The 12298-nt window shown below is 38.6% G+C and overlaps 1 protein-coding gene across 1 annotated transcript in view; it reads left to right on the top strand.

The window, feature by feature from the left end:
- DNAH5 (dynein axonemal heavy chain 5) overlaps positions 1-12298 on the top strand; it is a 221782-nt gene that overhangs the window by 131296 nt on the left and 78188 nt on the right. Inside the window, exons 40-46 of the mRNA XM_081090544.1 lie at positions 91-198; positions 2137-2290; positions 6400-6546; positions 7384-7625; positions 9879-10055; positions 10433-10634; positions 11755-11897. Coding sequence (XP_080946670.1) covers positions 91-198; positions 2137-2290; positions 6400-6546; positions 7384-7625; positions 9879-10055; positions 10433-10634; positions 11755-11897 — 1173 coding nt within the window. The remainder of the gene's footprint in view (positions 1-90; positions 199-2136; positions 2291-6399; positions 6547-7383; positions 7626-9878; positions 10056-10432; positions 10635-11754; positions 11898-12298) is intronic.

Raw genomic sequence — 12298 nt, 5'->3', positions numbered from 1 at the left:
TGGGCGGGGTCAGGCACCATCAGTGTACCTGGTTGTTGCTATGATTATGCCAAAATTGTGGGTCTGATTTCCCTTTCTTTTCTTTTTGAGATCGATGAGGATGAACCCTTATTTTTGAGTTTGATTGAAGATCTCTTCCCAAATATTCTTCTGGACAAGGCAGGCTACCCTGAACTGGAGGTGGCAATTGATAGACAGGTAATACATTTCACAGGGCATCAAGTACCCAGTCTGTCTCACCTGGGTTTCAGGCCGCTAGTGCGGCCCAAGTCTGTAGGTTCCAAGAACAACACCCGGGGCTGTGACTGCTGTTTTTGTGAGTGGATGTGATCAGAGTATATTTTAATATTTATTGCTAATGACTATAGTAACATAGAATAACTACATTCAATTTCAATAAAAACTGCTATGTAATTTGCACAATAGCGATTTCTGCTGTTCATGTACAAGGATTACTTGATTATATTTTCAAGGAATAGAGTAAAACAAACCTCAGAATGTGTAAATTCTATTTGTTGGCCTAAGACGGGTTGGCTGTGACGACAGTTTTAAGAGAGGCTGTTGCACCCCAGGATAGAGCTCTTCCTGCCGTTGCACAACCACACGTCCAGTGGCCACTTGCTAGCGGCCCCGGTACTGATGGAAACCAGATTCCAAAATGAGAAGCGATGGGCCAGCAGGGCTGGCAGGGCTGGCTGATGCCTGCCCTGCCGGTGTGGCTCTGTCGGTGTCATATGCAGTGACCTCATGTGGCCCCGCAGATATCATCTCTCCCTCCCATAGTCACTTGTGATTCCTTCCTGGGGCTCTGAGGGAGTCTGCTGCATATCTATATCATTAGGTGCCTAGATTTCCCATGATACCTGTACAGCTTTAACTTTTTATAGTCTCCTAAGAATGGAGGTGAATTATGTAAACCTTGTGCCTCAGTTTCCTCTCCTAGGAAGAAGAGCTGGGGGGAAAATTTCATAGAAATGGTGATTAGCTCATATTTATAAAACACATTTAAATTCCTTGAAGATATTTGCAATAAAAGTGAAATATGGTAGCATTAAATAGATATTTTGCTTTAAAAATCAATATATAAAAGTTTTAATCTTTTTTTTAACCAGGTAAGAATGAAATTCGTTTTACAAATGGTTTCTTTATCAAATGGCCTAACTTACTGTAGCATTACCTAAAAAGCTAAGTGTAAAGTAATTTGTAAGGTGAGTTGCATTAGTACTTTGTAGCATGCGAAAAATCTGGAGTATATACATAGTGTAAAGTGGCACACGATGATTAATCAAAATTATTTACGTAAAAATAAAAGCATTATTTATAGTACATTTAAGCCTAGGGTTCTAGTTAAGAGCATGGGCTGTGGAGCTCAAATCCCCACCTCATAACTTTACAAATATTAATCTTGGTCAAGTTACTTCATCGCCTTGTGCCTCAGTTTCCTTATCTGTAAAATGAAGATATCCATAGTACCAATATCATATTATTGTTATGAAGATTAAACTTAGGATAGCTTGGCACAGAGTAACTTCCGTACATGCACTTGATAAAGACTCCCCAGTGGACTTACAAAGAGCTTGGCGTTGATATGGAATTTCAGTCATCCTGGTGTGCTAGACATTTTTCCAGTAATTAAATGTTATCTTTTAAATTAAACATTTAAAATACATTTCATACTTGAGCCTTTATTCTTCAGTTGCTCTTAAGATGTACATTTAATAAAATGTTAATATAAATGCATTCAACTCCCAAAGACAAATGCAGATGTTTCTTATTAGCTTGCTATAACATTTGATTATATTTAGCCTGCTTTTTGTTGTGTACATATATTCTTTTATGCAATATATATTTTTATTGTGATAAAATATATAATATAAAATTTACCTTTTCTCCACTTTAAGTGGACAGTTTAATGGTATTCAGTACAGTCTTATTATTGTGTAAACATCACCACCATCCATCTCCAGACCTTTTTTCATTTTCTAGAATGAAACTGCATACTTACTAAACAGTAGCTCCCCATTTCTCTACCCACCCCCCCACCCCCACTCCATGTTCTGTGCTTATTTCGAGCACATTGGTAAGCCCGGCTTGTTGTTGATGTGGCTCACTGTAGGGTTTTTGTTATGTTTTCAGGTGGAAGAAGCTGGTTTAATCAGCCATCCTCCTTGGAAACTGAAAGTCATCCAGCTGTTTGAAACACAGAGAGTGCGGCATGGAATGATGACCCTGGGGCCTAGCGGAGCAGGGAAAACCACCTGCATCCACAGCCTGATGAAAGCCATGACAGGTACGGGGCAGCCGAGCTGCATTGCTCTGGGTGACACATTTAAATAGTTGTGGCACATTTAAATTCCCCAAGAGGAAACAAAGGTAGATACATGAATATATTTTTATAGGAGAGAATGCTGCTTTACTGACAATTGGGTACATTTGAGAGAGAACATATTACATTAATGGACTACCGGGGGAAAACATTTCTTTCCATCTTTACTGAGATATAATTGACACATACCATTGTGTAAGCTTAAGGTGTACAAAGTGTTGATTGGATTCATTTATAAATTGCAAAATGATTAACACTATAGTATTAGCTAATAGTTCCATCACATACATAGTTCCGAATCCTTTTTTTGTGGTGAGAACATTTAAGATCTACTCTCTTAGCAACATTCAAGTATATGATGCGATATTATTAGCTGTAATCACATGCTATACATCAGATTCCCAAATTTGTTAATCTAATAACTGGAAGTTTGTATCTTTGACTAATGTCTCCCCACTTCCACCCCCCGCCCCCAACTCCTAGGAATCACCACTCTGTGTTTCTGTGAATTTGGCTTTTTTAGGTCCCACGTGCAGTAAGTCCTCGCTTGGAAACTGACTTTAAGCAGAATGACATATATGAAAACAATTTACCATAGGCTAATTGATCCAAGCAAGACTTAAATTCCCATGACATTTGTTAACTATACATATAAACTAATTTTCCACCTGGAAGCAGATATTTTTCTTGGAAAGTTAAACAAATGCACTTAATTTCCAGATATCCCTAAGCCTCACATCGAAGTCCCTAGCCTGAGGTCACCTGGGGATAATGGTCATTGCCATGTTCATGATTATTCTTGTATTCTCTGGTTCTGATTGGACATTGATGACTCTCTTCCTAAGAGTATCTATCAGCAGCCCTTAGCTGTGCCAGAGTTGAATTCCAAAATTTCACAGAACTTTGGTTGTGGGAATCCATCAGACCGGGCCCCACAGGGAAAGGTGCGGGTTGGAACCCCAGTACGCTGATACTGAGTTGCTGGTTGCTGGGAATTGCCTGTATTTATTCTAGGGTCCTGCACACGTTAGATTTAGTCTCAGTTTTCTCAGCTGTGGGATGAAGTGAATTCTGTGCATCAAAGTTCTATCTATTGGTTTTTCACATGGACACAGGACTATGCTCTCAGCTAGCACCTAACTCCACCAAAACGGAGCTCACACCTGCAGGGCTTATCCCGTGGTTTTCAGTGTGCGGTTAATAGTTGGGATTTTCACATAGCTTTAAAATGATGTGTTCTCCCTTTCAAATTATGCTTAATACCTTTGTTGTTGTTATAAAACCGCCTTCTGTTAACTACAGGTGCACCTGGTACAAGGACATGAACAAAGTGAGCGCTAAATATTAAACCGTACAGATACATTATGGATAATGTGTTTGGATAATTCGTGTGGCATCACTGATGTTGGAAAAGCTCTTTGCAAAGTTGAATTGATCATTAGACTATTTGCTGTTTATTAGCTTGTGCTTGGTTTTCGTATTTCCTGTTTATTATCCTGTTCTTAGTTTTAATAGGTTGGCAAACGTTTGTTATCTTAAGTAAAACATTGTTTCTTGCTGAAAACTTTAATTATCCAAGAGATTGAGAAGATAATTGGGCTGACCTTCTACTGAAGAAGTGCAAGACCCATGTATGTTATTTGTTCCCTTATTCCCCATTATTTTTTCATTAAAAAATACTTGGAGGTTTTGCTAGGTTCTGCACTAGAAATGGGAGAACAGGTATGAAAAAAAAATCGACATGGAGCTTACAGTGTAACGAGTTATAGACACAGGCACAGATTCTTAACAGTCAACTTGGCATAACTATGAGGAAAATTTGGATAAGGACTTTGTGAGCAGAGGTGAAGGACAGCAGAATCTTTTCCAAGGAATTATGGGAGGGCTTACCGAGCAGGTGCTACTGCATCTGAGGTTGGGAGGCTGGGTAGCAGGTGGATAAGAGGCATCCTTAGCGCAAGGAAGACTCTGCAGGAAGAAGGGACTGGGACTGCAGGATATACCCAAGGAAGTCCATTGACACGAAGAGAATGCAATTGTGTGTGGGCGGAAGTGGGGGAGATGAGGAGGTACAGCAGCTGCTATTGGTGCCAATGCTGTCCCTTTGGCCTGACCCTGCTATAGATGTGGCCATTGGACAGTTTCTCCCCTCAACACCAGAGGTTTCTCCCAGTTTTTCAGCTTCATGACTTTCCTTGAAGCTATGGACCTGGCTCAGCCTGGAAATAGGGGTCGGTGAGAATTAATGTATAAGGCAGCCATACCCTCAACCAATGGGGGAGAACAGTTGATGGCAGATATTCCACCCGGTGCCTTTTAGAGGGACATTGTTTCTGTGACCAGCTCAGCAGTGTACCCTTCTCCCTTTCCAATTATGCTTAATACGTTGACGCCTCTCCTTTCCCATCTCATTCTCTCTTTCCCCTGACTACCCACCAACTCTCAGCACCCATGTTCTTGTCCCTGGCTTTGCTTCCAGGGGATTTCAAATTAGTACTGTAGATGTGGCATGAGGAGTTTTGTAAGTCATACTCAATATCTAGGTTTTATGCTGTAGGTTATGGGAAGCCATTGAGCTGGGGAGTGGTGTGGTCGACCCTGTGTGTAGAAGACCATCTGCTGGCCGAGTAGAGAGTAAACTGAGGAACAGGTGGGTGGTCTGATGTCCATAAGAAGGTGACAGCAAGAAAAGGGTGCCTACTCCACGGCAGAGGCCATGAAAGTGGAGTGATCAGGACACTCAAGAAATGCCTAAGGGGAGAATTGCAGTGGTTCTCAATCTTCCTAATGCCTAGACCCTTTAATATAGTTTCTCATGTTGTGGTGACCCCCAACCATAAAATTATTTTCGTTGCTACTTCATAACTGTAATTTTGCTACTGTTATGAATCGTAATGTAAATATCTGATATGCAGGATGAATTTTCAGAGGTCGCGACCCACATGTTGAGGACCGCTGATTTAGAGGACTACTTTAACCAACATTTTGAAAGTTAAACATTTTTTTCCCTTAATGCTTTTTCTTAGTGCTTTCACAAAAAAATATTATGATATTCTAAATGAAAATGATATAATTCTACCTTAATGAAGTAATTTTTGATAGTTTCTCTTGCATGGGTAACAGACCAAGTCTGGACCTCACCTATGACTCTCTCACACATGTCAAGAGTTTGCTGGCCTTTTGTAAAGTGTGATTAGATTATAAAGAAAAAGCGTTGCTAGTCTTATGGATATCATTTATTGCAAAAGCTGAATTGTGACTAAGTTGAACTTCAGCATCATAAAATACTGCAAATAATTACCTGATTATTTTTGTGATTTTGAAAAAAGAGAACTCTGGTCTAATTTTCTAAGTAGGTTTTAATGTAATACCCTTTTAAATGTGCACATATGTGTACCGTATGTTGGCCTGTGTCAACCTCTCACACAGTGTATAATATTTTAGTATCTATTTTTATGGTTTTATACTTTAAACTTTGTCACTTTTCTGCTTATCAACCACAGTCCCTTACATATAGAATCAGCATATTTAAGAGTAGTTTTAGGGTTTGAAAGATTCAAATATCCTTTTTGAGGTTGGCCACAAAAGAAAGTTTTTGATTCCTGCAACATATTAGTTTAGCTTTTTCTTTCCCCCCCCCCCCCCAAATGAGCAAGAACACATCCCAGCAAATGAAAGCTGGTAATGTACATACAGAAACCACTTTTAGGTGATATGTCATATATAAGATGTAATCTAGTACACCATAAACCAAAAGGTTTTTGAGCTGTGAAATTTGAAGAATTTCCAGATTACATTAATTTGTTCATCAATCCCAACATGGTGTCCTTTTTCTCCTCTTATGTAATATGTAGTTTTCTTTTACAGAAGGTAAAAACAAATGCAATTTAATCAATAAAATATGAGGCTAATTATGACAACTTGGAAATTCAGTTAAGGCATGTTTTCAATGCAATTTTGGATTTTCATATTTTGAACACCTGCTGACTCTACACTGCAAATTAGTGCAATGTTGCATAATGACGGTTCACTGTACACCTGAGTTGTTTAAAATGTGGATTTACTTGGTCTAGATTGTGGAAAACCACACCGGGAAATGAGGATGAACCCCAAAGCGATTACGGCCCCACAGATGTTTGGTCGGCTCGACGTGGCCACGAACGACTGGACTGATGGGATATTTTCTACTCTTTGGAGGAAAACATTGAGAGCTAAGAAAGGTAGAAGATGAATTATAATACTATTTTTTGACTTTACTTTCTAAGTAAAGTTCTTGGTGTCTCTTTAAAATTAGTAGAAAAACTGTGTTCTCCATATAATATCTTAGTCAAGGCTAAGAAGTCATAAATCTGTATAATATCTGTGAATGTTGAAGTACTATTGATTAGTGTATTTAAAACCTCTTTCATTCCTTCTCCCCCTTATTTTTTGGTTAAGAAGGGAATTATTTTCTTTTTGAAAAAATGTTCCTGTATTCCTCTAATATCTTAGAATAAAAAAGATAGAAAAAGTTGTTAAGGAATATTGATAGTATTTAATAAAGTGATTTTACCGTAACTATTTTCACTGAGTATTTTAAAAATGTTGTTCTTAGTTAAGTACAGCCTAATAACAAAAACCTAATTCTCCAATAAAATCACGGGAGGAAGTGGGCTTCTTTGGAGAGAAAATTATGTATATACAAAATGAAGTCTATACTGAATTAATAAATTATTCAGATTATATATGTATAAGTATAATATGTTTTTATTGATTTTAGAGAGAGAGGAAGGGAGAGGAAGAGATAGAAACATCCATCCATTGATTGGCTACCTCCTGCACCCCCCCCCCCAACTAGGGATTGAGTCTGAAAGCCAGGCATGTGCCCTGGGCCTGGAATTGAACCAGTGACCTCTTGGTGCAGGGGTTGACGCTCAACCAACTGAGCCACACCAGCCAGGAACAAATTATTCAGTTTAGGTGTTTGATTGCTGTTTAAAGAGACTCATTAAGGGCAACATTTGTGTATGTATGCTCTCCCCCTCCCCCCCCCCCACACCTTTGCTTGTATATTCTAGGGGAGCATATCTGGATAGTTCTTGATGGTCCAGTCGATGCCATCTGGATTGAAAATCTGAATTCTGTTTTGGATGATAACAAAACTCTAACCCTTGCCAATGGCGATCGGATTCCCATGGCTCCAAACTGCAAGATTATTTTTGAGCCTCATAACATTGACAATGCTTCTCCTGCTACCGTCTCAAGGAATGGAATGGTTTTCATGAGTTCTTCTATCCTGGATTGGAGTCCTATTCTGGAGGTATGATTGGAGTCTTTCCTTTGTGTAAAGACAAAGCGGATCCTTTAGTGTTGTTCAGGTAGAGTGCCTGCTGATTTTTCTGCAGACCGCAGGGTGTAATTGCACTTTAATGCTACCATTTATGGGAGATCGTTGAATGCTCTGGGACATGCAAACCCTGATGGCCCCTTACAGGTTTTTTCAGTGCTCTTCTAATCACGGGAGATCTGTGATTTCCAACCCTTAGGTTGTGGAGTAATTGCAAGACCCAGGTGAATCAATAACCCCACTGAACAGTGACTGAATAAATAACATTAAATTTTTTCACTTTGGGGATTCATGACATTTTTAAAAGATATTCATTCGCATAAAGTTTGGGAGCAGCCATCTTAGAATATTAACTTGAAGACGACAATTTATTAAAATTGCATAGAAGGGATTTTTATTAGACTCAGGATTATAATATTTTAAGTTTTCCTTGGAAATAATATTTCAGATAATTTCTCTTTAATTCATGATAAGGGATATTATTTTATTACTACCAATATATCCTAGAGTATATTACTGATAATTAGATTATAATTACATACTATAGTGTAAGGCAGAATCCTTATTAGATAAGCCATCTGTAAAACTTTTTTTGACATTGTTAGTCAGATTATTTTCAGTTACATGTTTTGGATAGAAAACTTATGAATTCATAATTTGGATAAAGTAGATGTTTATTTTATATTGTCATTAAATTTTTGTGCTTCTGTTTGTGTATGGGTATATCCTGACTTATAATAATGCATTTTCAGAATTTACACATCTTTGAGTTTTGAAAGGGTTTACATCTGGTAAAGTATGAAGATGTGAAGGAGGAGATTATATAGCAAAAATGATACTGACATTGGTTATGTCACTAAAAATTCTTCTAAAGGTTTCAGATTTCACAAATACGTTATCCATTCATTAAGAAGAATACAGAGCAAGTGTTCTCAACCCTGGTTTTGCATAAATAGTCACCAATGACAGTTCTTATAACACAGATGATTGGGTCAACCACCCCCCCCCCCCGCCCCCAGGCTTGGTAACTACAGGTACAGCAAACTCCAAGTCAAAGTGTATTTATGCGACTTCCCCCCAATACTACCAATTCACAAAGGCTTTAAAAATACTTTTATGCTACTATCTAATAAATATTGCTATTTATGAAATAAGCTTCTATTATATCTTGTCAATGTTGAGGCTGAATTGGGCATTTACATTAATGGTAGACCTACGTAATATTTTTATATGCTTTTAACGAATGCAGTTTCTTCCTACAAATGAGTGGGAAGAAGCAAGACTCACAACAATCAGGGAGCAATGCAAGGCCGTGCTGAGGGGGTTATGAGAGGGCAGAGCAATGGCGAAGGTATTCATGGGAATCTCAGCCCCAGGGAACCAAGCTGATTCCTGGCCCCGGGGTTGATGTTTTTGGTCCTATCGACTCAAAAGTGCTGTCTTGTTTTCATTTCATGAGTTGATGAGTAATTTGGAACCAACATTATATTGCTTCTGTTTGGAGTCTTTAAGAATGAGCTGATGTCTTCATGCCAAAGAAACTTTCTTCTCCTTAAGAAAATACTGTTTTGTGTTAAGTGCTATTTTTGTTATGAATCACATGTACTTTCCTAATATTGGGTTGCACAGATGACTAAATTCTCTAATTTCTTGAGAATTCTTTGATATTTTTCTACATTGGTTATTAATTAAACTATTGGTGAAAATCTTTGTTTTCCATTTTGCAAAATCTGGGTATGGATTTCCTTTGTTGATCTTGTATTCTGCTTTGTTTTAAAACATTATTTCCATATATTGCCCTCTTATTTTTTTTCTAGCATATTTTAATCAAGAGCTGAATATTTTTTCTCCATATTGGCTTTAAGAACTGAGCATATGTGTAGTGAAGTAGGTGACTGTGTGGATGCTGGAGCCAGATTCCAGGTTTGAATTCTGGCCTTGCCACCTACCAGCTATGGGATCCTGGGCATGTTACTTGAATTCCCTGGGCTCCAGTTTCTTCATATGTAAAAGAAGGATAATAATAACTCTTACTTCATAGAATTGTTCCGAGCATTTAATGAGTTAATACATGAAGGAATTTATAGCAAGGCCTGGCCCATCATAAGTGTGGTATAATCATTAGATGTTGTTATTAATCGATATTTTAAAAGCTTTTGTTCCACCATGACCATTTCGCTGATGTGCTAATAAATCTAATTCATGCATTAATTTGTAAACGGACAGGGCTTCCTTAAAAAACGCTCACCTCAAGAAGCTGAAATCCTTCGGCAGCTGTACACCAAATCTTTTCCCGCCCTGTATCGCTTCAGTATTCAGAACTTAGAATACAAGATGGAGATGCTCGAGGCCTTTGTCATCATGCAGAGCATTAACATGCTGCAAGGTCTGATCCCTCGGAAGGTAAGTGGCTCGGTTTTCTGGAGAATTTCTCTCTCATTGGCGGAGTCATACTGTGCAGAGGGCAATATTTGAAATTGCTTTTGTTAGAGCTGTGGGAAGGGGAGATGTTTCAAACATGGACCTGCATATTTCCCCCCCCCCCGCCCCCTGTAAAGCAAGCTGTGGTTTTGTAATTTATTTGCAGGTTTGCAAACCCGCTTGGTTGGTTTTCCTTTAGATCAGTGTTGCACTGGTTTCCCAGTCATACTCATCTTTCCCTTGTTCTTGTTTTGGGCGAAAACTGTTGACCCTTTTATATCTTGGCTATTTTCGTTACAACTTCAAAGCAAAGTTTGGGTTTGAGAGTTACGTAATTACATTTTGTTCTTTTGGTTCAGGAACAGGGTGTGGAGGTCACGCCGGGGCACCTGGAAAGGCTGTATATCTTCTCTCTGATGTGGAGCGTGGGGGCCCTGCTGGAGCTGGGGGGTCGGCGCCGGCTGGAGCACTGGCTGCGGTCTCAGGAAGCGCTGGCCTTGGACCTGCCGCCTCTATCCGGGACCGACGACACCATGTTTGACTATTATGTCACGTCCGATGGTGAGGATGCTCACTTCCATTTATATGTAGCCCATGAGAACAGTTTTATATGTACGGTGAAACTCTTGCATGTAAAATTAAAATGGAAATTCTCATGTGTGAAGGAAGCTAATTGTTTCTTTTTCAAATATCGTGTACTGAACTTTTAATGAATTAAAAACAAATTTAAACACCCCCCCCAATCAGTTCCATATTAGCTATTCATGATACAATCAGTAATTTATATAAAAATTACAGTGTGAAGTATATTTTCACCACAAATGTGTGTACCTATACATCTGTATCTATACCTAAACTTTAAGTATTTATATGTGCATATATATATATATATATATATATATATATATATATATTACATACATATCCTTTATAATAAAAGGCTTATATGCAAATTGACCGAACTGCAGAATGACCAGTTGCTATGACACGCACTGACCACCAGGCAGCAGTTGCTTAACGCAGGAGCTGTCCCCTGGTGGTGAGTGTGCTCAGCCAGAAACCCTGAGCCAGGCTCATGGCTATGAGTGCAGGCTTAGGCACGCTGAGGGATCCCGGACTATGAGAGGGTGCAGGCCAGGCTGAGGGACCCCCCACCCCTTCCAGTGCACAAATTTCGTGTACCAGGCCTCTAGTACAGATATGAAATGCATATATATATATATATATATATATATATATATATATATATTTACATACACAATATTTATATTATGGCATCCTAGGGCCTTATATTTTTTTGTCTTACAATTAAGGAAGTGAGTAATGAAAAAGTTTGTGAGAGTAAACATTTAAAAATGATTTTATGTACATACCACTGTCACAGTGTTCTGTATGTTTATACAGACTTTATGTTATTGAAAACCTACATATTTAAAAGAAAATTTCAGGATTCTTTGAAATATTTCTTAGTAGTATGAATTTGGAATAGTTCCTAGGGAAATTCTGACTCAGCTAACACATACTTGAATAGTACTTAGATCTCTCAGATTTCAATGATCTTTATTTTATGGGGAGTTTTTGGAAGATGTCTTTATGAAATGTCAAGGATGTCTGCTCATTACAGTCAGTTAAATTATTAATAGGAGTGACTATGGCGAGGTGAATGTTCTGTTTACCTCAGGTAAATGGATGCACTGGAACACCTGTACCGAGGAATATGAATACCCACCTGACACCACCCCAGAATATGGCTCCATCCTGGTGCCGAATGTGGACAATGTGAGGACTGACTTCCTAATTAAAACCATCGCTAAACAGGGCAAGGTATGGCTCTTTAACTTTTATGAAAAATCACATATTTAAAAATGTCATTTGAGAACATGAATCTAAATGTTACCCCGATTAGTATGCTTCTTTTATTATTCTCCAATAACAATATTAGCATTGAATAGCTCTCATTCATAATTAATTATTATGAGAGAAGGTGAATTTTGACTTGTTTTTCAAAGAGAAATCCATCTCTTTGGATTATTGTATTACTTTGCTAGGGCTGACATAAGAGCTGGGTGGCTTAAACAAGATACTCCCCCCACCCCCCACAGTTCTGGAGGCTTGAAGTCCAAGATGAATGTGTCAGGTTTAGCTTTCTTTCTGAAGCCTCTTTCCTTGGCTCACAGATGGCCTACTGTCCTCCCACGGCCTTTATCTGTGTGCGAGCTTCCCTG

Source organism: Myotis nattereri, assembly GCF_964212035.1.
Source record: "Myotis nattereri genome assembly, chromosome: 4".
Lineage (NCBI taxonomy): Eukaryota > Metazoa > Chordata > Mammalia > Chiroptera > Vespertilionidae > Myotis > Myotis nattereri.
The sequence above is the reverse complement of the archived record's forward strand: the minus strand, read 5'-3'. Positions and strand labels throughout refer to the sequence as shown.